At 26.6% G+C, this 25,798-nt stretch overlaps 2 protein-coding genes and 1 non-coding gene across 5 annotated transcripts; 1 reads left to right on the forward strand and 2 right to left on the reverse strand.

Annotated features, from left to right (window-relative positions):
* Positions 1 to 1,221: 1,221 nt before the first annotated feature.
* Positions 1,222 to 1,294, reverse strand: TRNAR-CCG (transfer RNA arginine (anticodon CCG)). Its single transcript has one exon. It is a non-coding gene; the product is annotated as a tRNA-Arg (tRNA).
* Positions 1,295 to 3,041: 1,747 nt separating this feature from the next.
* On the reverse strand, positions 3,042 to 9,433 carry LOC127239347 (uncharacterized). 3 transcript variants are annotated; one of them, XM_051257443.1, is made up of 11 exons: positions 9,131 to 9,433; positions 8,460 to 8,560; positions 7,741 to 8,139; positions 7,446 to 7,556; positions 7,103 to 7,193; positions 6,439 to 6,507; positions 5,654 to 5,731; positions 5,112 to 5,195; positions 4,508 to 4,558; positions 3,478 to 3,705; positions 3,042 to 3,403 (listed from the first exon to the last, which is right to left on the reverse strand). In XM_051257443.1, the coding sequence occupies exons 2-11, from the start codon at positions 8,531 to 8,533 to the stop codon at positions 3,275 to 3,277; spliced, it is 1,314 nt and encodes a 437-aa protein (XP_051113400.1). In that variant the 5' UTR covers positions 8,534 to 8,560; positions 9,131 to 9,433; the 3' UTR covers positions 3,042 to 3,274. The 3 variants fall into 3 exon arrangements, with proteins under 3 accessions (XP_051113400.1, XP_051113401.1, XP_051113402.1); XM_051257444.1 differs by having other exon boundaries at positions 9,117 to 9,433; XM_051257445.1 differs by lacking the exon at positions 7,741 to 8,139 and having other exon boundaries at positions 9,131 to 9,432.
* Positions 9,434 to 12,565: 3,132 nt separating this feature from the next.
* LOC127239264 (putative RING-H2 finger protein ATL53) lies at positions 12,566 to 13,000 on the forward strand. Its single transcript, XM_051257342.1, has one exon. The coding sequence runs from the start codon at positions 12,566 to 12,568 to the stop codon at positions 12,998 to 13,000; it is 435 nt and encodes a 144-aa protein (XP_051113299.1).
* Positions 13,001 to 25,798: the final 12,798 nt, after the last annotated feature.

The following is a 25,798-nucleotide window of genomic DNA, read 5'->3' on the forward strand; positions in this document are numbered from 1 at the left end:
AGAAAGATTGAATGGTTTAGCTATCTTATCTATTGAAAAAAGAAATGCTAGAAACCATTGATGTTGATAATATTATTAATGATTTTGCATCAAAAAATGCTAGGATAAGTAATTTTATGTAATACTTGTGTATTTTTATTTAATTGTGCAGACATACAGTAAAAATAGCTCCCACAAAATAGCAAACAAAATATGATATCATGGCGGTGGCAACATGTATGAAGTTGGTGAAATAATCCAAAATATTAATAGTTTTGAGTTGTATTGTTTAATGTTTAATTTGTTTTGCATTAAAAATATTTTGTAAAACTGAAATATTGCTATTTTTAATTTTTAATAATAATTATTTTTTCTTTTTTTAAAAAAATTATTTGGTAGGGATCTCGTTTTTAAGTTTTGCCCCATGCCTTCGATATGTCAGGAACGGGCCTACTTCTATGTAACCAAAAAATAAAATAAAATAAAATTGTAAAAAAAATTAATTCACCAACATGGATGTCGATGAGGAACGGGCCTACTTCTATGTAACCAAAAAATAAAATAAAATAAAATTGTAAAAACAATTAATTCACCAACATGGATGTCGATGACATGACTGTGATCGTCGATGTGGTTTTCATGCTTTTGTGTTTCATAATTATAACATAGTTAGAATATCTAGCGAGGCTTCGCAACAACGAGGGCGCGATTCCCATTAATAATAATAGTCAAGTAGTGGTTCCTCATCATAGTACTACGAACTTGTCGAATTTATATGTCATTCTATTAGTATTATAAGACACTAATGAAAGTATTCGTAAGAAAAAAAATAAGAATTTTTATTGAAAATTATAGGCACTGAATAATGTAAAAATTAATTTGTGTCACAAACAAATAAAATAAAATAAAATTGTAAAAACAATTAATTCACCAACATGGATGTCGATGACATGACTGTGATCGTCGATGTGGTTTTCATGCTTTTGTGTTTCATAATTATAACATAGTTAGAATATCTAGCGAGGCTTCGCAACAACGAGGGCGCGATTCCCATTAATAATAATAGTCAAGTAGTGGTTCCTCATCATAGTACTACGAACTTGTCGAATTTATATGTCATTCTATTAGTATTATAAGACACTAATGAAAGTATTCGTAAGAAAAAAAATAAGAATTTTTATTGAAAATTATAGGCACTGAATAATGTAAAAATTAATTTGTGTCACAAACCAAACAACTAATCGTTCACGGTGGGACTCGAACCCACAATCTCCCGCTCCGGAGGCGAGCGCCTTATCCATTAGGCCACGCGAACCTTTCTGTTATAAAATTAAATTTTTAGTTATTTAATATAATAAATAAGATAGGTGGAGACTTAATATCAATCAATTGAAGAGCTTACCCCAATTTTGGCGAAAAAATCCAACCGGTAAATGCATACATCAACTATTAAATTTGTTTACACAACATTTTTTAAATTATAATTTTTATTAATTTTTTTTATTATTTAAAAATTAAAAATTAAAATTAAATAAATGAAAGAAAACTAAAAATCTTCAACGAAGTAGGAGTAATTTTTAATAGTTTAACTCTTATTAAGCTTAAAAACATTGCTTTCATTCGACATAAAAAAAAAATTGATTTTAGGGTATATATATATATATATATATAATTTACTGATGAAAATCGAGCAAAGAGAAACACGTAACATGTTTTCGAAAAAGTTATTATTCTCTCCGTTTCGACTAAATTATTTATATTACGGTAGATACATGAATTTAGGTAAAATATATTAAATTAGTAAATAATTAAGAAGTATATTAGTAAAAATAATTACTTATAAATTACTGTGTTAAATTTGAAATGCAATTGAAATGTATAATTATATTTATTTTAAAAAATAATAAATTATGTGGGACAAATAAAAAGGAAAATAGACATTTTACATGGGACGGGGATTATTATTTTTGAAAAATAAAATCACCAAAGATATATAATATTTAACTATTGTTGTCGCTCAAATATTTTTTGACCACTTATTAAAGAGAGTCTATTTGTCGCTCAAATATTTTTTGACTGACTTATTAAAGAGAGTCTATTTGTCACTCAAATATTTTTCGAATGACTTATTTGGGTGGTTCTTCGGCTTTTCGAAAAAAATGCGAAACCGTTTTCGAAAAATTAATTCATTTTGTTGGCTCAACATTTTTAGCTAAATTGATTTTTTGTGTGCGGTGGGAACAAATAGGTAATCTTTTTCTCACACTTTATCTCATCACATCACCCAAATAAATAAAAAAAAATATACATTTTTCTCTCCATCGCATCACCTAATTTTTAAATTATCCTACTTAATACTATCCACCTAAAAACCCGTGCCGAAACAAATGTTGCACCTTGTTTGAGACGGGAGGGAGAGAGTAATATTTTATATTGAACGATTGACTTTTTATTAATAAATAATGTATATATAATATCAATGTGTATGTATATTTGTTTTTTTTTTTTTTAATATTTATGGTGCACATGTTAATAGTAAGTTGAGAAAGCCAAATGAAAACTGACAAAGTTGTGGCATCAACCAAGACTAGCTTCAAAATTTTGTTAGTGTATCAATTGTTGTATGTTATTTTTATTGTAAGTTACTTTTTTATTTGCCAATGTGTTTTTTATTTTTTTTATTTTTTATAAAGAAATCTATGTTAATTTTTCAAAGTATAATTTATTCCACATTTAAAAGTATTTTAAATATATAGAACTATTAAATTATAATCTTAGATTCAATCAAAAATTAAAAATTAAAATATTACAAAATAATTAAGGGTGGACACATACATTAAGGTGCACAGACCTTAAGTGTAACTAATTTAAAAATTAACATTTAGAGTGTGTTTGTCCCAATATAAAAATATGTTAATACGATATTTTGAACGTAAAATTCCAACCAACGTCTCTGTGGCATTTCATATTGATAATGTCGACAACATATAAGATGTAAACTTATAGCATGTAATAATAGCCCACACATTAATTTCAGCATACATGGTACGTTGACACAGACACACACACACATATATATATATATGTAATAAAATAGACAATACATGCTAATAATCCACACACGAGTGCTGACAGATTATATTTTATGTACTGATTAGGACTAATCAACATCCGGGTTTTTTTTTTTTTCTCTCTATATATATATATATATATATTTTTCCGCAAGGCCTTTCAACAAGATCAAAACAACTCACCATTAACAGGGACACACAAGGTATTGCCAAATGAACATTTATTAATGTAAATCACCGAATGCAGTAACAGAATCCCAAAGGCAGCGGTTTCCTGCGTCATCCACCAGTGTTTTGAGCGACTCATAATGTGAGCCTTTTTTAAGCTCTTCCCGGAAAAGCATTGGAAGTTGCTAAACAAACAGTTTACAGTTTATGGTTAATAAGAATCACGATACGAATAAAATTTTAGAATGAATAATATTACCTTGGTAAGCCACAGAATATATGCTGCAGCATGGGTTGCCTGCTCTTGATAGTCCCCAAAATTAACATCCGGGATGATTGCGCAAGAATCAAATAGTTTTAGTTCATTTCCGATAAAGAAACTAATGTCGCAAGTCTCGCAACTAGAGTGACAACATTTGGTTTGGTGATCGACTGCTAGTTGTTTGATCCACACCAGTGAGAGGAACCTCCGATGAAGCCATAAAGCCTTGAAAGAGACAAGTGAAAACGACAATCAAATAATCGAAAGACCTTACTGGATAGAATCAACTATTTTTTACTTTACCTCTTAACTCAAAGGTCACATAATGAAAATCAATATATTCCTATTAAGATTTTCATTTAGAGGGAAAAGATCTAAACATTCGGAATTTAATTAAACTTCAGGTATGCCTATTTGATTTTTATACAGATGCTTTTACAGTATCAAACATTAGTTGCATATAAATAGTTCAATGGTGGAGGGCATGAAAATACAACTCATAGAGGCACCTATCGACACAAAAATCAACTTATAAAAACTCAAAATTGATCATCAACATGAAAAAGATGGACATAAAATAAAACAAGAACAAGTTCTAAGACCTACACAATGACGTCTAAAACAAAGTAGTAATTTATAAAAGATGAATAGAAATAAAAAATTAGAAAACTACTTGGTATGACTCCGAAGCCACAAGACATGAATGAAGGCAGAAAGGACTAAATCTTATAATTCCCTCTATGTTGCATCACGATAACTATCTCTTCACCTCCAAAAATGATAAAAGGAGTATCAATCTACAGGCAACAATGATTCTAATGTTTCTGAAAATGCAGGTACAGTTGTCAGTTTATATTTGAAATTTGAAGATACATAATGTGAGTGGCTCAGTGCTCGCCCTACAGAAATATTTGCACCTAATCAAACATAATAAAAAAGAGAACTATTGTTTATACTTATATATATATATATGAACTAACTTTATCTTATAACAGTACTATAAAAAGAAAGTCCGCAGACTACAAACCTCTCTTCCCACAAAACGTTGTATCAACATCCGAACCCAATCTAGTTCCTCCTGTCATATCAACATTAAGCGGAATCAAGTTCAAGAGATTATAAGACAAAAAGGAATCATCTAAAATTCACACAATAATAGCTCCAGTCAAGAAGTGTTATCGATAAGGTTGACCAAAAATATACATTTCATATAAATATAATACCCAAATAGTCATTTGTGAGTTGATATACTAGAGCTTGGATAGCATTACTAAGAAATAGATCAACATCAACACGTTGCATGTAGTTGTTTCTTGTTACTTATCACCCTTGTTATTTGTTTGTCTCATCCATTTTGCTTTCACATCAAAGAATACAATCACTTATTTTAAACAGTTTCAACAATGAACAATAGTCATAGTTGCAATGCAAAAACATTGTTCTATTATGTATACGTGAAAAAAACTATGGCTCGTAATACATTAATGAGATACAACTAACTACTTTAGCTATAGCACAGTCATGAATATATATATTAATTTCAAGGTTGGCAACGAATGTCTAGTTTTATGTAAACAAATTTTGGAAGAAATCATTTCATTGAAACAAATTAAGCAATTGTAAGCCCAAACCTTCCATATTCGATGTAATCTTGTCCTGGACAAACCATCTGTATCATTATGCTGTGAATTCTCCATGATCTGGAGCAATAACCGCTGATAACACACAATATTAGTAATTTTTAACACAGGTTATTTCGCTACATATTTATGAACAGTAAAGATATTATTTAAAGTAGTTCTTTTGGAAATTCCAGAAAGATAAATCACATCCTATGTCTCAGTTGAATCCTCTCAAGTTTGACTTAGATGAAAGCACTTCAACAACACATTCAATGGTACATAGGAGGATGAAAGTAAAGAATTAAATCTTAGTGCTATATATGGTTTAGGGATCTAACATACAAATTTTCCACAAGATATCAGTGTTGAACTAAAATTACTCAAAGACTCCAATGCAGAATGTAATATCTTCATTCCTTTCACAGAGTAATATAGTACTGAGAAGATCTCAAACTTAAAACAACCAAGTCTTGCCGCTTTTGGTAACAGATTGTTAGAACAAGAAGCATTTGAAATAAATAAAAAAAAAAAAAAAGAAATAGGAAACTTACAGCTCGGTAATGGAAACAAGAATTATCAGAAACATGATGGGCCGCCCACTCTTGAGAATTCATCAGTTCAAGCAACACCTGAATCAAATAAATCAACGCAACAGAGCCAAACAGATCAGTCCATTCCCTCTAAATATCACAAAGAAGGCTGAGCGAGAAGTCAAGGTAACAAACCCTCTGAATCATCTAAACTTTAGAGGGAAAGGAAAATTCAGAAGAATAAGACCAGTGAAGCATGCCTGAGGTTCGAAACCACCATGGAAGGTAAATGGAAAAACAGAGAACGGCATAACTAGGAAGAAGCAAGCCAATTCTGAACAGCCATTTTGGAAAAGATCGGACCCTTCACTCGGCTAGAGTAATGTTTGAATACAAATGGTGAACTCTCAAACCGAAGAATGGGCCAAGCAAGAATAGTGAACGGAAAAAAGCAGGTATTTTGTTTATGTGATTACGATTCCCTTTCCAGCTAACTATTCTACTGTTGTTCAATATCTGGTATTCTCTCTATCGGAGTCACTTATCTGTCTTCTTTTTCGAATGGGCCTTCCACTACTGAAATATGGTATAATTAGCAAAAGAATATAAGCAAGCCATTTTCAAACCAGTTTGCACATAATACATGTGGAAACCAAACTCAACATGGAGATAATGAACTATTCTCTTAAAACTGAAAAGAAGATTGATATGTTAAAAAAGTAAGCAATGTTTCAGTTATAGTAACTCCACTTCCACTTGTGGGCCATCATAAAAAGGAATATAAATAGGATCATATCTAATCTGACCTGTGAATCTGACATGTAGGATACTAACCAGCACCGGTGATTCCAAGCACGGTAATTCATTTTAGACCTCTACATAAATAAGAACACCAATACATAACTTCAGCTCTAATGTTACCAAGCAAGTTCATCTATACAAGGTGTAGTTACAAATAAGCTAATGATGTGAAAGGGCTTTAGAATTTCATGTCAATTCTACGCAGACATTAAATATAAGGCTCTAATTAGAACAATGACTTCAAAACATTGAGCAGATATTACTCTGTAGTTTCAATATTGTATTTAAGTAACAAAAAATGTTGCATAAATATCATGAAACTATAAACTGCTATTTTATGTGAGAGAAATATGACAGTAAACAAAAAAATTATTGCTACACACAATGGAGAAATAGATTTATAGTAAGCATGATAGAGTTTTCATCCACCAACAATGACAAATATATAAATAACTACTAGGGTACAACAAAAATACAAAAAATTGAATATGTTAATATCTTAACAATTTAGTCAACTACTAAGATTTGAAGGAACTAACGAAAGAAAGGAAAAACGTCGAAACAAATTATAACAGATAAAGAAGCTTAAAGCAGCAAATGCATCAGTGTAAATTCATCATATAAAAAACACTAGATTCACAACATCAAATTTCTGGAGCAGAATTAAACCTCTGCTAGGGATTTCACTAGATTTGATTCTCTTTCTACTATGTCTTGCAGGTTTACACAATTCCCAGACACTATCTTGATCACCCACCTCCTATCAATACAATCATCAATCAGAGGCCAGCTTAGAAAATCATGAAAGCATAACATGAACACAAAGCACTAGCTTGTCCTGTGGATGTCAAGCCAATATAAAGATAGTGTAGTGTGGCTGTGGACATCTTTGATATAAAAAATGTATCGTGGAAAAAGGTCAATAAAAGTTTATCACCCAAATATGTAACATTAGACGTTACTGACAAGGGCAACTTGCACGAAGCAATAGCTAACGAGTGATGCATTCTACCTGTGGCTCCATGCACGTTCACTTTTTGGTGAATATGACAAAACCAAAGTTGATAAGAGTAGTTCATCCTTAAGCATTGGGTACAATTGCTTCTTCGACACAATTAACTTCCTACAAGACCATAAGAAGTTATGCACATAATAAGAGTCCAAAACATAGTATATTGACAGGACATATGTAAATTTCATTTAAACTCTGTTCACAGGTGCAAGAGCATCATATGTAGTAAACAAACTAAACCAATTACATAATACCCAGGCAATCATAAGACACATATCTCAAACAAAAAGAACACCTGGAATTCCATGCTGTGCCAAAATCACAGCTCAACAGAAGAAGTGCTCTACTATGTCTCATAACTTCACCTTCAGCACTTGATGTTGAACAATCCAAAGCATTTTTACATAATGTTTCATCATTTTTAGTTTGAGAATCACTCAACAATCTATATCTCTTATAAGCATCCATGAATGCTTGTTTAGCTTCATTATACAATGGAGCTAGAACAAGGGTAGAGATGCCCAGCTTATGTTCCCTGTGCCAAAATAAATTGTCCAAACTACTAGCCTTTTGCGACGGTGTGCTGATTTCATCGACAAACTCATTAACAACTCTAGAAGATGGAGAAGGAGAATTGTGGACCTCTTCATTGAATGTAGCAAACTGAGATGGGTCAATAAACCCCACTTCATCACTGTACACAAGAAAATATTCCTAATATGATCAAAAGTAATATAGAAACAACACCGATAATCAATTAGCTAAGGGCACGTAGACGGAAATATTTCCCAGAAAAAAACAAATCAATGCCAATAGTATAGATAATGTATATAGCTGATAAACATGTTCCCGATTATTCCAAACACTTTAATGCACAACATTTTTATGGTTTTAGCATCAAGACAGACAATAACAGGGACAAGTTTCAAGAATTGAATAGATCACTGTCCTTTACCTACTTCAACTATTAATAATAAAGAATACGGTGATAAACTGCCATCAATAAATACTTACATGAGAGGATCAGAGTCCAGAATGTCCTCCAAACGACTCAAAAGATGAGATGGTTTGATCGTATCTCTATTCATTGGATAGAAATACTATCAGCCCAAATTCTGCCAAAGCAACAAAGATAATAACTTCAGCTTCAATAAATTGTACTTCTTTTCCAGGACAATCGAAGCACCCAGAGAAATAATTCTTCACACTCATAGTCAAATTCACCAAATCATACAACAACAGCAACGTGGTTTGATTGCAGACACATTTCCAACGTGATTTAAAGCACAACTAAGAATAGAATCTAGCTTAACAGAATCAACAGGATTTCTAACATCAGCAGGTATGGAAGAGTTATCAACACTTACCACAGTAGAAAAAAAAAAAAAAAAAACAAAAAACCAGTGACTCCCATGCCAAACACCTAACCCAAAATCACCAAATTCTCAAACCACGCAAAAAATTGAACTACCAAAAGACGGAAAAAAAAAAAAAAAAAATCACAAATGGTCCATTGAGATCAAAATCAATCAATTTTGATTCCATTAACATCAATTTTAGTCTCTCTACAAACAATTTTAATTAAATTTAAAAATCGGATATTTTCTCCAAAATCTTCCCAATCCACAAATCTTAAGCCAACGCAGCACGTATGTGGTGGAAATAGCCAACCTTTTCATTCTTACCGTGTTTGTCGCTCTCTTCTCTGTTTGTCGCACTCTTCTATATTCTCCACTTCTCTCTCAATTTCGAATCTGAATAAATTGAAACTTGGGAACAAGAAGAAGGCACTGGATAGCCACTTATCATTCAATTTCAAATCTGAAAAAATTGAACTGGGAAGAAGAAGAAAAAAAAAGGCACTGGATAGGAATTGATGTGAATTTAGAGAGGATAGTCTTTGTCGTCGAAGGTGATTGCTGCCTGCGGTTGGGAAGAAGGGCGCTGGGGAAGAAGGTGGGTGTTGGCAAGAATGGATTGATGTAATTTGGTAATTATTCAAATTAATTGTACTATTGAATTTTTGTAAATATAAAATAAAAATATATATATATTTATTTATGTCATCCTCAGCCGTCACTCCATTTTTGCTACCGTACCTTTATATTATTTTATATATTCTTTTATATTTATAAATTATATCTCAATTTTAATTACTTTTACATTTTAATTCATACATATATAATTTATATTTTATTTAGAAATTATATATATTAAAATTAATATTTATAATTAATAACTTTTACAAATAAAATAATTTTAAATAAATAATTAAATGCTATCGACACAAATAACTATTTAAAATAAAAAATTATATATAACTTTTTATAAAATAAAAGTACAGGTTGCTTTAAAAAAATAAAATTACATATTACTTTTAAAAAATAAAATTATATATCACTTTTAAAAAAAATAAAATTATTTTTTTTAAAAAAATATTTTTATATCACTTTTCGAAAATGAAAATTATATATTAATTTTTAAAATAAAATTATACATTATTTTTGAAAAATAAAATTATACAATACACTTCAAAAAATAACAAAAATACAAAAACACCACAAAATGCCATAAAAACTTCCCTAAAAAAATAGAGTGAAGGTATAGTGTTACTCAAAAAATGCATTACTTAAACAATGGGAGAATTTGGGGGGTGGGTTGGAGCCCCTCCTCCCGCCCCATTTTCTGGCTCAACCCTATGCATATATACAGTGGGTTGGAATTGTTCTTACGGATATATTTTTTATTTTTCTATAATTAATTTGAATTTTTGTATTTGTAACGTTTGCGATTACTAAATAAATTTTTTTTTTTTTTATATGAGACATATCAAAATAGATAAATAGATAGATTATTATTTGATATTAATATTATGTATGATGTAATCTTTTAGTCAAAATAATGAAAAATTGGGATTTAAGATTTGGATGATTTGAATTAATTCATTTATTTAAATTATAAATTTAATTGGTTTAGATTAATTTAATTTTTATTTAATTTATATAAAATGAATTTTTATTAAAATTAATATTTTAAAATAATTTATAATTAATTATAAATATTATTTAAAATTTACCAATTTTCGTTTTAAAAAATAAATTTTTTTAGAGATGCGCCACTTTAACAATTAACAAAAATATGAGTCCCGTGAGAGATGGCCTGATGGTGTAAGGGGTAAATTTGTGACCGTGAGATCATGGGTTCAAATCCTCTGAAAATAAAAATTGAATGAATAATGTGTTTGTTTGGGAATTTTCCCCCAAGTTTACTTTTCATTCCATTTTTTTCCCCAAAAATATTAAATCAAACACTTATTTTTTATTTTTTATATTATACTAAAAATCAATTTTACATTCAAAATATCACATCTACCGAAACCTCGCCGTATTCCAATGAATACCACTAGGGGAGGTGAGGCTGATGAAATACTTTTATGCTTAACTAAAAATGGATTCATATTTTAAAATATTTTTATATTATTATTAAATTTTAAATTTTAATTTATACTTTTTTTATATAATTATTCAATTCAATTTTAATTTTAAAATGTAATCATATTTTTTTATCTATATTTTTATAATTATACTGTATTTTAATAAAAATACATTCATTAAAATATTATTTAAATAAAAACTTAAATCCATATTATATTTCAAATTTTTATTTTTTAGTTCTATTTTTCAAAAGCAAACAAACAAAAAGAAAAAAAAAAATCATTAGTGAGTAACTATGTTTGAGTACCTATTAGATAGTTGAGTTAAATTGAAAGAATCTATTTAATTAATATTTGATATAATATATATATTTTAAAAAATTAAAATATGTATTTAATTATTTTAATAATTAGATTTTAGTAAAAATATATAATATAAATACATAAAAATATATATTTATTTATAAATAATATAAATTAATTTAAAAATAAATAGGATGTTTTGAATGTATATATAAATATATTTATTTATTAAATATAAATATAATATGATATAATATTTTGAGAAAAAATTAGGTGTATAAACTTTAGTGGGCCAACCAAATGAATATTATCGTTTTTTTTTTAAAAAAAAATAATTACACATTTTAATCTCATTTTAAATTTTTAAATTTAATATTTTTTAATTTTAATTAAATTTATAATTATTTATATTATAGGATAATTATTTTCACTAATACATTCGTAATTATTTACTAATTATATTTATCCTAAATTCTCGTATTTACAGTGACTCAAACATTCAATATGGAACGGAGGAAATAGTTTCTTTTATTAAAATTAAATACTCCATTCGTCCCATTTACCTATCGTGTTTTATGTTGTTTTGTTCTCATGTGAAAATGATTATATACTTTAATATTATTTTAAATTTTTTTATTTATTATTATTTATATTATAAAATAATTATTTTTACTAATACATTATTAATTATTTATTAATTATGTAACCGAACACCATAGGTGGAATGGTGGAAATACATAGGTATATATATCGGTTAGATATATAGTAATTATATGTATATATAATTAAATTTTAAAATCAATATAATCACACTATGCCGATTTTTTTGGCTAAATAATTAATTTATTATCAATTTTGATTTTTTACTTTTGTGACAAATATATATATATATATATATTATCATTATATATATAAGATATCATATATTTATCTTATGTCGCTTGCATGCATGTTGCGGGTATGTTTCTTCAGGTAAATTTGGAAAAATTTTGGTTTGTGTTTGATATTAAAATAATATATGTTAAATATTTGGAGTTTAAAAGTCGAAGAAACAAACCAATATATATTCATATCTAATTAAATTTATTTCTAATAACAAATCAAATCTTAACAAAATTATTCCTCAAGTACTTATTAAAAATCGATTTATAAAAATATGTACATATAAATTTCAACACCCTTTACAAAAAAAAAATCAACACGCTCAAATTCTTTCTACCTCTATTATCTTTAGGGTTTTTTTTTTCTTTTTTTCCGGGATAATTCTTATAAAAAAAAATATATTATTTCGTCTGCACAAAAAACTGACTTCCAACTACTATTTAAACACAAAATATAAATACAGACCATTCTTGAAAAAAACAAAAAAAAAAAAATCACAAACATGGAGACCTACGGCAAGTTCTTGTTGGTTGTCGACCTGATAGCGATAATCATCTTCATCATCATTGTGTGTGTAGCAATTATTTGGTCGGAGGAACAATCGGCGACAGTTTCCGAAGAGCGTGTTAACAATGTTCAATTGACGCAGATAGTCATCGGTGTGGTTCCTAATAATAGTGAAGATGTTTCCGAGACGCGTAGATTTTGGAGCTTGGATTTGTTTCTCGACAATCATGGGTTTGTTTTGGATAAATTTATCGAAGAAAAATCTCGGTCCAAAGATTCTCATTGCACAATTTGCCTCGAGGAATATAAAGACAGCGAGCCTCTAGCCGTGATTAAGCCATGTGACCATAGATATCATGTCGTTTGTGCCAAGACATGGTTTGCCGAGAATGATACATGCCCGTTGTGTAGAACTCGGGTTTTTGTTTGATATATTTTCGATCTAGTCGATTGATTGGGGTTTTTATTGAATTTATTGTACATTGGAATTTCGTGTTCGATAGTTTTGTTGTTTTTGATTTTTATATTTAATTTGAATTATGATTTAAATGTGATATTTTGTGAGATCAAATAATTCGTATTTACAGATATATATATATATTCTTTTGGAATTCTGTTATAAAAATAATCTTTTTATGTTACAGAATATCATATTATTCAAATTAAAAATATCAAATCAAGGTAAATATATAGTCGATGTATTTGTATAGGAAATCAAGATAATGGCTTGCTTTATTGTTAGGTGTGTTTTCACAAGAAATCATAAAATTGCATAGAAAATAATACTCCCTCCGTCCCAGATACCATGTCATGTTGCCATTTATGTCCGTCCCACATACCATGTCATTTTCTTTTTTTGAAAATGATTACACACTTTAATCTCATTTTAAATTTTTTTTATTTTTTTTTAATTTTAATTAAACTAATTAGTTATCTTAATCTTAATTTATAATTATTTATATTATATGATAATTAATTTCACTAATACATTTTTAATTATTTATTAATTACACCCCTCCTAAAATACTGTGTCTACAGTGTAGCAGATGCCGGGACTGAGGGAGTATTAAATAAATAAATAAACAGAACAAAGTGAAAAATTGTCCAATAGAAATATGGTTTGGATTATTTGATCATTTTCTACTTTACAATTCGTTGTAACAATATATATAATCCATCCAAACCACTTTTTGAAACAAAAACAATATATATATATATATATATATATATCACAATTAAAAAAATAACCGTTTCAAACAAATCCTAGCATTTGTTACACTCACAAATTAATTGAGTATTATCTTTTTTTAAAAAAAAAAATCTTAAAATTTCAAATTTTAAATTCAATAAAAATTATCTATAAACATATTTAAAATTCATTAACCAATTATAACATTTTATCTATCATATTTTATAATTATTTTTTTGCCTCTAATTTTTCTCTTCAAATTTTAAAATAGTAAATTATATGCTTCAAATTATTAAAATTTATATAGATTAATATTTAAAAATTAAAATATAATATTATATAAAAATATTATTAGACAATAAAAATATAAGACTATGTATAAATAAATAATTTTTTTTTATTATATTACTACATAATAAAAATATATAGAAATAAATAAATTATTGTAGGTATTATAAAATAGTAAAGGTAATAAGTTGAAGATAATTATCTACAACAGCTTATAAAAAAAGTAATTTAAATATTGATATGAATAAGACGTTGACGAGAGAAATAAAGAAAATAATAGTCTAAAAGTAACAACGGATGCTCTAATATGGGATTAATTAATAATCCCTTGAGTAATAAACTGAATTTATAGATTTATACTCCGTCTGTCCCAGATACTGTATCTGTTACACTGTAGACACGGTATTTTAGGAGGGGTGTAATTAGTAGATAATTAAGAATGTATTAGTGAAAATAATTATCCTATAATATAAATAATTATAAATTAAAATTAAGATAACTAATTAGTTTAATTAAAAAAAATTAAATTAAAAAATTTAAAATGAAAGTAAAGTGTGTAATCATTTTCAAAAAAAAAGAAAATGACATGATACGTGTACATGGTATCTAGGACGGAAGGAGTATTATAATTCAATAAGATTTTATTTTATTTTTTAATATCTCAACCAACATCATATATGTGAGATTATTAAATCACAATTAAATTAACAAATTCGTGGCTAAGATTCCACTTAGATTTATTAATATGTCCACGTGTCATAAACTTCAATTCTTTCAATGATTAGATTCTTCTATAATTAAGATTACAAATATATCCACAATTATATATATATATATGTTCATTCTTCGAATTCATCTTGTCTAGTGTGTGAGTTTTTCGAAATATCTAATTCAACAACTTTTTTTTTTTTTTTCAAAAAAAAAAAAAATTCAAAGTTTAAATATGAATTTTTTGATGGGCTATTGTGTTCTTTTGACAGGAATTACTGCTGTCTTGTATCTCATCCTTAAATGTTGTCCCGCTTATGTAATATCTCCGGAGTTAGCTGACGATGTGTTCAATGCTAGCAATTCGCGGCTGCGCAAATTGTGGAGGTTGATATCTCCGGCGGTGCGCAATATTAATCAATTATATTTGGAGAAAAGCGTTTCTCGAAAACCGCCAGAAAGCGGCGGCCGTTGCGCAATATGTCTGGAGGAGTTTGGAGGCGGCGAAACGGTGGCGGTGGTAAAGGCGTGTATGCATAGATATCATTGTATTTGTATTGAGACATGGATGGTCGAGAACGAGACATGTCCCTTGTGCCGAGCCAACATTATAGTTTGATCTATACGCACAATGTAATGTAAGTGGTAACGTTGCTGAATTTTTTAGCCGTGTTTGAATTTGAATAGTTATATGATGTAATATAAATATATTCTTTTCGTCGCATTTGAAAGAGGTCTTTTAGGGTTTTATAGTAGATTAAGAAATAATGCTTCCTCCGTCCCATTTACTATGTCCACTTTCCTATTTTTGTTTGTCCTACTTATTCTGTCACTTTTATTTTTTGGAAAAAAAATATACACTTTAATCTCATTTAAAAAATAATTTATAATTTTTAAATTTTAATTAGACTAATCAGTTATTTTAATTTAAAATTATTTTTATTACATAATAATTATTTTCACTAATACATTTTAATTATTTACTAATTATATTTCTCCTAAATTCTCATGTTTACCGTAAATGGGACACCGTAGCCGGGACAGGGGAGTAGTATTTTATTGGTCAATGGAAGTATGTAAAATTTTTTTTGACATTTTTGCTCTTTAACTTTATATACTTTCTCCGTCCCACTTAATTTGTCTACTCTTTCTATATTCGGCCATTCCATGTGAATTGTCTCATTCCTTTTTTAAAAATATAATTATATACTTTAATCGCGTTTTATAATTCATAATTTATAAATTTTTTTATTTTAGTTAAACTATTTAGTCATCTTAAATTTAATCTATAATTATTCTTATTAGTATATCATAATTATTTTTACTAATACACATCTTAATTACTTACTAATTATATAATACCTAAAACTCCGTACTCCAGCTATGCATTACGATGCAGTCATGTTTCTTTTGATAGATTTGAGAAAATTTTGGTTTAAGTTTTGTGTCAAAATAATGTATGATGAGATATTTTGTGAGAGAAAAAAATATATATATATTTTAAAATATAGAGTCTAAATAATAGAAAACTGGAGTATGAAGATAAAAGAAACAAATCCCGATGTTTTGAATATAAATTTAATTTGTAATATTATATAAAAAAATTTAAAATAGATATTTGATTTTATATATTTTTAAAGAAAACGATTGAATGAATAATAAAATCGTCCAATCAAACACAAATAACTAAATAAATAAATAATAGAATTTGTTGTGGTTAAAGCTTAAAAATGGATGTAACATTCAAATCTTGTTGAACTCCAAAATTATTAATATCATTGACTTCAAAACTCACTTATAGAAGTAAAATAGTAAAATAAAAAAATTCAATCTTAATATGATGTTATAGTTCATCTTAGAAATTTCTTTGAAATGGGCTAAAGAATAATTCATATATAATAATAATAATAATAATAATAATAATAATAATAATATAAATTGTTGCAGGTTAAAGCTTAAAAATAGAAATTTCATTCAAAATTTATTGAACTTTGAAATTATTGATATCATTGACTTAAAAACTCACATATAAAAGTAAAATAGTTAATTTTAGAAGTTTCTTTGAATTGGGCTAAATTATTCTCTAACATACTTAAATGTTAATGTTTTGACATAATTGTCCTAATTATACCTTCCCCACGTGTGATATGGGTATGTGTATATAATAATAATAATAATAATAATAATGACGACAAAGAGGAGGATGACTTAATGTGAGCGCGAAAACTTAGCACGAAAAGAAAATTGTGTAGAAAAAAAGGAATATTTAATTTAATATTATTAAATAAATTTGATAGTAGTGAATAATTCTAAAACTTTTACTCATTTCGATCTCATAATTATGTATTCATTTGCTTTTTATACCGAGTTTTAAAAATATTAGTATTATTTTGGGATACAGTAGCAATAAAGTAGAAATGACTAAAATAACCTTATTAGTATTGTGTGATATAAATGTAATAGTATTTGTGTAATATATTGGAAGTTGTAAAGGTATTTATAATATTAGGTAGATAGCACATTTACTAAAAAAAAAAAAGAAATAGATATTTTGTTATGAACAAACTAAAATAAAAAAACGAATAATTTGTTATGGGACGGAGAGAGTATATATATTAATGTATATATATATAAACAAAATCTAGATATATAAAATATGTATACCAATAATAAATAAACTATAAGAAAAAAAAATTGAAAATCTTCAAAACTTTACAAGTAATCACACAAACCTTAAAAATACATACACAATTATTGTGTGTTTACTTGTAAAGTTTTGGATGTGGCTTTACTTGTGATATCCCGATGTTGGGCCAGTGCTAGGTCAACTGAGTCGGTGCTAGATCATTAAAAAATGAATAGAGATTAAGTTGATTGAATAGATTGTTCATATCAATAATGTGCGCATTCATTTTTTGAAGTCCTACTGAAATATCTGTAGAGTTAAGTGTCTTTGCCCTAAAGTAATTTGAGGATGAGTGATCTCCAAAAAGTCTCCTAACGTATGCGTGAGTGAGAAAGAAAAAAAAATATATTGGAAGAATTTGGGTTGACCTGTGAGCTAGTTTACAATCCCGACACGTCCAATTTTGCGTGGCTTGCGGAACGGAGTGTCACAGTTAGTATCAGAGCCGACCTGCGATAACTGGCAGCTGTTGACCTGACTGTTGAGGGGCTTAGCAGTTGGCGGATTCTTGGGTTGCAAAGTGTACGTTTCATACTTAAGTAGGGGAAGATGTGATACTCCGAAGTTGGGTCGGTGCTAAATTACCCAAGAGTGAATAGAGATTAAATTGATTTAATAGACTACTCATGTCAACAATATGCATATTCCTTTTCGAAAGTCTTACTCAAAAAACTCTAGAGTTTAGCGTGCGGAAGAACTTGTGTTGACCTGTGAGACAAACAAAAATAGAAAATATGTCAATTGTTATGAAACTGAGGTAGTATAAATCAATTTAATCAACTGCGTATCATATAAGATCATAAATCTCATAGGACTCGCTCAAAATCTCTTTGTTTTCATCTCTCTCCTTAAAAATATAAATATTTTTATTTATATTTAAAATTCACATATTTTATAAAATTAATTTATGTTAATTATAAATAAATAAGAGTACTATTTTATTTACTTATGTAATAGAAAATTTTATTTATTACAAAATGATATTTATATGGTATATATTATTTATTGCAATATAATTTCTGAAATATTTAAATATATATTTTAATTTAATAAATTTTATCCAAAATAAAAAATATCAATTGTTATAGAATAGACAAAACCAAAAAAATTATAAATTATTATAGAAAGAAGGAATACTTTCAACTACTTTTTTATTTTTATTCTTTAATAAAATATTTCTTTATCTTTGTTTTCACACGAATTCCCCCAAAAAATTATTTTAGTAGACACATTGAAAATTACACTACATATTTTCTAAATAATATTTCATCAGTTTCAGAACAAATGACTTCTTTAATTTGGAACACGATATTTAAAGTAATTAGATTTGATTAATTAACTAATAACATAATATTATTTTATTATTTTTATATGAATAATATTATTTTTTTTAAAAATAAATATATATATATGACTAAGATAAAATTTTAGAATATATGTCAATAATATATATACATATATGATATAGATAAATATTTTTAAAAAATTATATGTCAATAATATATACTATCTTCATCCGGCTCCAATGATTCTATTTACTTTTTGCGTGTTAATGTTTGAATATTAATTACTATATCAAAACGTAGTACAAATTAAGAAAAAATTACAAAAATACTTCAATTAATGTCTTATAATATTTGTGCAAAAAATTATATAAATATAAGAATATATTTAATGTTAAACACAATAACATAAAAAGAATTTTCTTAAATATAAAATATATTCCCTCCGTCTCAAATCAAAGGGACCTATAGTTAGTGGAAAGTAATATATTTTTATGTTATTGTGCTTAACATTAAATATATTCTTATATTTGTATTGGGACCTATACGAAAGTAATACTTTGAAGTTAAATAGATAAAAATGGTAAAAAAATGTACTTTGAATTGGGACGGATGAAGTATTATTTTAAGTTAAATATTTGATTTTAACTTTTTGTAATTAGTATTTGAAATTTTTAATTTTTTACTTTTTTTTAAGAAAATTATATTATTTATTATTATTTCTTAGAATCATAATTAAAAAATAATATTCAGAGAATATAAATAAAAAAAATGTGTATATTTATTTATTTATAATTAATATAAAAAATTTAAATATAAATTAAAATATTAACAAAATAAATATAAATAAAATAATTTTGAGTATATCCTACCTAATAGAATATAATATTATATACTATAGAGTTAATTAATTTAATTTTATTTAGTATATTCTAAATTAATAAATTTTATTAAAATTAAAAATCTAATTAAATTAAATTATATTTATTAAATATATTTAAAATTAATAAATTTATTAAAAATAAAATAAATTATCTTTTATTAAAAAAAAAAAGAAATACCTCCGTCCCACATAATTTGTCCTTATTTTCTATTTTCGTTTTACCCACATAATTTGTCATTTTATTTTTTAGAAAATTAATTATACACTTTAATCATATTTTAAAATTTAAAATTTAATTTTTTTTAATGTTAATTAAACTATTTAGTTATCTTAATCTTGATATATAATTATTTTTACTAATATATTTCTTAATTGCTTACTAATTATACTTTACCTAAATTCTTGTGTTTACAGTAATATACCCATATTACATATAGAATAGAGGGAGTAATATTTTAAAAAATGTACCGGTAAGAACATTAATTAAGAAAAATATTAATTAAAAAAAAGAACATATTCTGTCACAAAAGTTATAAGTCAACCAAGGGTGTGTATGTTCCGAGATTGGATTTTAAATATACTATTCATCCTATTTTTTTTTCTAAAAAATATCAAATCAAACACCTATTTTTTATTTTTTATATTATACTTGCTAAAAATCAATTTTTTATTTAAAATATCACATCAACGCCTACTTATATAGCTCATATAACTATTCAAATTCAAAATATTTACCTGTCAAATCTCAAACACAAAATCTCAATCCCCAAACAAACACATCTTGAGTGAACCTCTAGAACTTCAATAGCTTGCCGCCCATCTGGTTTTGTGGGGTCTACCAGTTTCCCCATTTTCAGACACGATGGCCGTCTTCATAAATTATTAAAATAAATACGCTTTTGCACTTATAATAATGATATTTAAATAAGGTCTTTTTAAATTATCAAAAAACGAAAAAAAATAAATTTTATAAAAATACAAGCCATGTGACGCAATTGGTGATTAATGTTGGTTCGATGTACGGAAAAGGTTAATATAAATTCTGAGGGAATATTTTTATTTTTAGTTATTATGTGAATTTTCTTATTAATTTACTCCCTCCGTCTCATATAATATTGGTGTATTATACGAGAATTTAGGTAAAATATAATTAGTAAATAATTAAAAAGTGTATTAGTAAAAATAATTATAGATTAAGATAAGTAAACAGTTTAATTAAAATTATAAAATTTAAAATTTAAAATGCGATTAAAGTGCATAATTATATTTTCAAAAATAGAAAAAACAAGTTATGTGGGACGGACGAAAATAGAAAATATGGACTAATTATATGGGACGAAAGAAATAATATTTAATTAGACTTTATATTGAATTAATGTTTCAATTTTGAAAATTTGACAGAAATTGTTGTCAAGAATCGAAACTATTGACGTGGTACGTCGAAAATTGTATGAATAATACGTGAAAAAACATTCGAGGATTATTTCTATTATAATAACTTTTTTACCAAAAAATATTATAAATATAAAAATATTTTTATTATTAAATACTAAAAGATAAATAAAACCTTGTAGTCAAACCAAAAAAAAGATATAAGAATCGCGTAAAAATAAAAATATATATATATATAATTAATAATAATAATAATAATCATGTCCCATTGCAAATGAGAGTACTCATAAAGTGGGGCGGTAAAGCGAAGTGTCACCCACCACCTCAGAGAATATTAAAGCTATTTGCTTTATATACTCTAATTAATAGTCGGTAATTGTTTTTTTTTTTTTTAAATATTATATGGAAATTTTTATTTATAATATATTATATTTTATTTGTTCGTCTTTACTGATCATATTTACTTTTTACTTTATTGTATTTAACATTAAAATATCTTTATATTTGTATAATTTTTTTGTACAAATATCATTCTATTAATATTATAAGACACTAATGAAAATATCTTTGCAATTTTTTCTTAATTTGTATTACGTTTTGATATAATAATTATTCAAATATCAACATGCAAAAAAATAAATGAAACTCTTAGAGCAGTACGAAAATAATATTAAATTAAAATACAATACATAATAATGGTTTTTTTTTTATTATTTATTTTCTTTGAAATTTTGTGGTTTGTTTGGGATTTATTTGTTGTGTTTTGATTTGAAGGAAAATAAAAGTGGTGAATTCTTTTTTTTTTTAGTTATTGTTGAATATTGTTCCATTTTTGATAAATATGTGGAAATTTATTTACTCCCTCCATCCCAATATAATAGTCATGTTTATTATTTTTGTTCGTTTCAAAACAATAGTCTTATTTCCATAAATAATCATATCACCGTAAAACTACCCCTAATTTTTTATTTTTATTACACAATTGCCACTACTTTTTACACTAATACACTCACAAGGACAAAAAAAAGTCTTTTATCTATACTTTTTACCAACTACCAATATAATATCAATATTCTTTAAATCTCGTGCCCAACCCAATTAAGACTATAGTTCTGGGATAGAGGGAGTACTTATATATAAGGACGAAGGACCACTTTACCTATCATCAATTGATTTCAAGTTGAAAGTCTAGATCCATTCTTAATTGTAAAATACAATTTCTCTCATGTTTAGTCGAAATCCCGGAATGAAAGTATAATTGTTTGATTATTTAAGGTATATTTTTTTACATAAATTTTTTCAACTTTTACTATTTAGACTTTTCGTTTCTCGAAAAAAATACATTTTTTTCTCTTACAAAATATGATATCAAACATTATTTTAATATCACACTCAAACTAAAATTTTTGAAACTAAACCAAAAGAAACACACCCTTAATTTTAGGGAAAAGATTATTTTTGGTCCCAATATAATCAAAATTCATCAATTTTGATCCAAATATAAAAATTTTATCAATTTTGGTCTCAATATAACCAAAACTCATCATTTTTTATTCTAATATAATCAAAACTCATCATTTTTTGTCTCAATATAAAAATCTTATCAATTTTGTCCCAATATAATCATAACTTATCATTTTTTGTCATAATATAACCAAAACTCATTATTTTTGGTCCCACCGTCAACAAACCGACAAAAAATGCTGACGTGGACTTGCAAGATTGTGCAATTTCTTCAAATATAAATATAAGGTTTGATTTCTTTTCACGTCAGTATTTTCCGTCGGTTTGTTGACGGTGGGACAACAAAAATAAGATTTGATTATATTGGGACAAAAATGATGAGTTTTGGTTATATTATGACTAAAATTGATAAAAATATTTTATATTTTGACCAAAAATAATGAGTTTTGATTATATTTAAACCAAAATTGATAAAATAATTATATTTGGACCAAAATTGATGAATTTTGGTTACATTGAAACCAAAAATAATTTTTCTCCTTAATTTTATTTTAAATTGTAAGATTAATTAAATATTAATGCATAAAATTTTCTATGATCACTCGTTTTGGAGATTTGTTTTGCGCCGGAAAAGCGCCAACGCTTTTTGAGTTGTTTAATTTTGTGCACGAAATGAAACCACATTTGCCCGGAAATACCCTATCCACTTGATTGACTTTCTATATTTATTTATTTATTTATTATTATTATTATTATAAGTAGCTTTACTTTGAATAGAGGGAGAGCATGACAATCGTACGTCACTTTGGGCCGCGGATAAGACAATCGGAAAAAGTATTATTCCCTCCGTCCAGATACTATGTTCAAGTTGCCGTTTCTGTTCGTCCCACATATCATGTCATATTCTTTTTTTTAAAATGATTACACACTTTAATCTCATTTTAAATTTTTTAATTTTATTTTTCTAAAAATTTTAATTAAACTAATTAGTTATCTTAATTTTAATTTATAATTATTTATATTATCGGATAATTATTTTCATTAATATATTTTTAATTATCTACTAATTATATTCCTCTTAAAGTACCGTATTTACAGTGTAGCAGAGACGATATTTGGAAAGGAAAGAGTACTATCGAATCAAATATTAATATTATATATTTCAATTAAAATGTTTTTATATTTTCCAGTTTAACAGTCTAATAGTTAGCCAATCAAGCAAGAATAAAATCCTCGAGAATGGTTTCCAGGTAATCACCCTATCCTACCCCACCCCACCCCACCGTCGACCACGGTGGCTGGCGGCTATAAATGAAGCCGTTTTCTATTCATTGATTTATTAGTGTTCTTTGAGTACAATCTCATCTTATCTACTCTCATTAGCTTCCCCCTTGGGGGGCCTCCATTTTCATAATTATAATATATATAGATATTTTTTCTTCAATATAATTTTTGCATCTTCATATATATATATATATATATTTAATTTTAATTAATAATCTGTGCTTTTGCTTGTAATAATTTTTCTGTGTTTCCATGGCGGAGACTCCTACTCCTCCTCGTTCGAGTTCAGCTAAACGACAAAAGGCCACAAAATTGCCGCCGCCGCGCGGCCGTGTGAAGGCTCAAATTTTTGAGAGCCTGGCCGGAGACATCTCCGGCGCCGCCTCCAAAATTGTCCAAATCCTCTCCAAAATCAAAGGATCTTCTACCTCGTCAACTCCGAGCTCGGGCTCCACGTCAGCCGCCGCCAGCCCGTCGGGCCAGTACGGATAGCCCGAATTAATAGGTAGCTAGGGAAGGCTAAATTCAGTGAATCAATCCGGCAGGGTTTTTGGTTGCCGATTCATTGCTTTTATTTTAATTATATATATTCTATGTGTGTCTGTACGGAATATCTATAGGTAAATACGGCGTCGTTTAGTGGATGATCATCGTTGATCAGGGCTTTTTGTCTGAATTAGAATTCTTATATATATATATATGTATATATTAATTTTCTGTGTGTTATCTCCATTTCTAGTGGTTATGGTTTTTGTCAACTACTAGGGTCAACTTCCTTTTCTTTTCTTTTTTTTTTTTTTTTTTTTTTTAAAAAAAAAAAAAAATTATGGGTGTGATTGTTGTTGTTGTTATTGTTCGAATTGGGTTGTCTGTTTCTGAAGATTTTATTAGTTTGGAGATGGGACACTCTGCTGCTTTCTTTCTCAACGTCATATATTATATATATATATATATATTGTCTGTAGACTGTAGTATTTCTTTGAATACAGTACAGATTGATGATCTGTAATAAACCTTCGTATTATATGTATCGTCTTTAATTTGTAACTGGAGTGTCCTCCTTGTATTATTAACTAAAAGAAAAAACTCAATACAGTGTATGTTGTTAATGATCTGTAATAAACCTTCGTATTATATGTATCGTCTTTAATTTGTAACTGGAGTGTCCTCCTTGTATTATTAACTAAAAGAAAAAACTCAATACAGTGTATGTTGTTAAGTGTTACTCCCTCCGTCCCAATGTAATATGGGTGTATTACTGTAAATACGAGAATTTAGATAAAATATAATTAGTAAGTAATTAAGAAGTGTATTAGTAAAAATAATTATTATTTAATAAAAATAATTATAGATTAAGATTACGATAACTAAATAATTTAATTAAAATTAAAAAAATTATAAAATTTAAAATTTAAAAAGCGATCAAAGTGCATAATTATATTTCCAAAAATAAAAATGACAATTATGTGAGATGGACGAAAATAAAAAATAGGGACAAATTATGTAGGACGGAGGAGGGAGTAGTATGTTGTACCTGTCTTTTCATGTGATCTTGTTTCTTGATTTGATTGCTTAGATTAGATATAGCTTTAATACTCACGTAATTAAATACAAATTTAATACTTCCTTCTTTTCCGCATATTTATCTATTTATTTTAAAAATATTAATATTATATTATGATGTAATAAAAATAAAAATAAAAAAAAGACTAAATTAATTTTATTAGTATTGAATGATATAAAAAATAATGACATTTGTATAATATATTGTAAATTGAAATAGTATTCGTAATTTAAGATAGATAGTATAATTATAATAAAAAATGAATAAATTATTAAAAAACGAACCAAAATGAAAAAATGAATAAATTGTTAATGAATGAAAAAAAATATGAAATACTTGAATTCGGATCAAGAATCTTGACTCTATTATAAATGGTCAGGTTAATATTGAAACATTCAACTTGATATATGAATATTAATAATATATTTATTATATACGTAAAATAATTTTAAATTCAATAATATTTTTAATAAAAAATATGAATTTA

This window comes from Andrographis paniculata, unplaced genomic scaffold, assembly GCF_009805555.1.
Source record: "Andrographis paniculata isolate CXL003 unplaced genomic scaffold, ASM980555v1 Contig77END, whole genome shotgun sequence".
NCBI lineage: Eukaryota > Viridiplantae > Streptophyta > Magnoliopsida > Lamiales > Acanthaceae > Andrographis > Andrographis paniculata.

Bases quoted from the DNA above. Each gene is read 5' to 3' on its own strand.
- LOC127239347 (XM_051257443.1), bottom strand. From the start codon at position 8,533: ATGAATAGAGATACGATCAAACCATCTCATCTTTTGAGTCGTTTGGAG. The intron at 7,557-7,740 runs GTGTTCTTTTTG...ATGGTCTTGTAG, and splicing joins GGCACAGCATGGAATTCCAG to GAAGTTAATTGTGTCGAAGA. The intron at 5,732-6,438 runs GTCAGATTAGAT...TATTTGATTCAG, and splicing joins CCTACATGTCAGATTCACAG to GTGTTGCTTGAACTGATGAA.
- LOC127239264 (XM_051257342.1), top strand. From the start codon at position 12,566: ATGGAGACCTACGGCAAGTTCTTGTTGGTTGTCGACCTGATAGCGATA.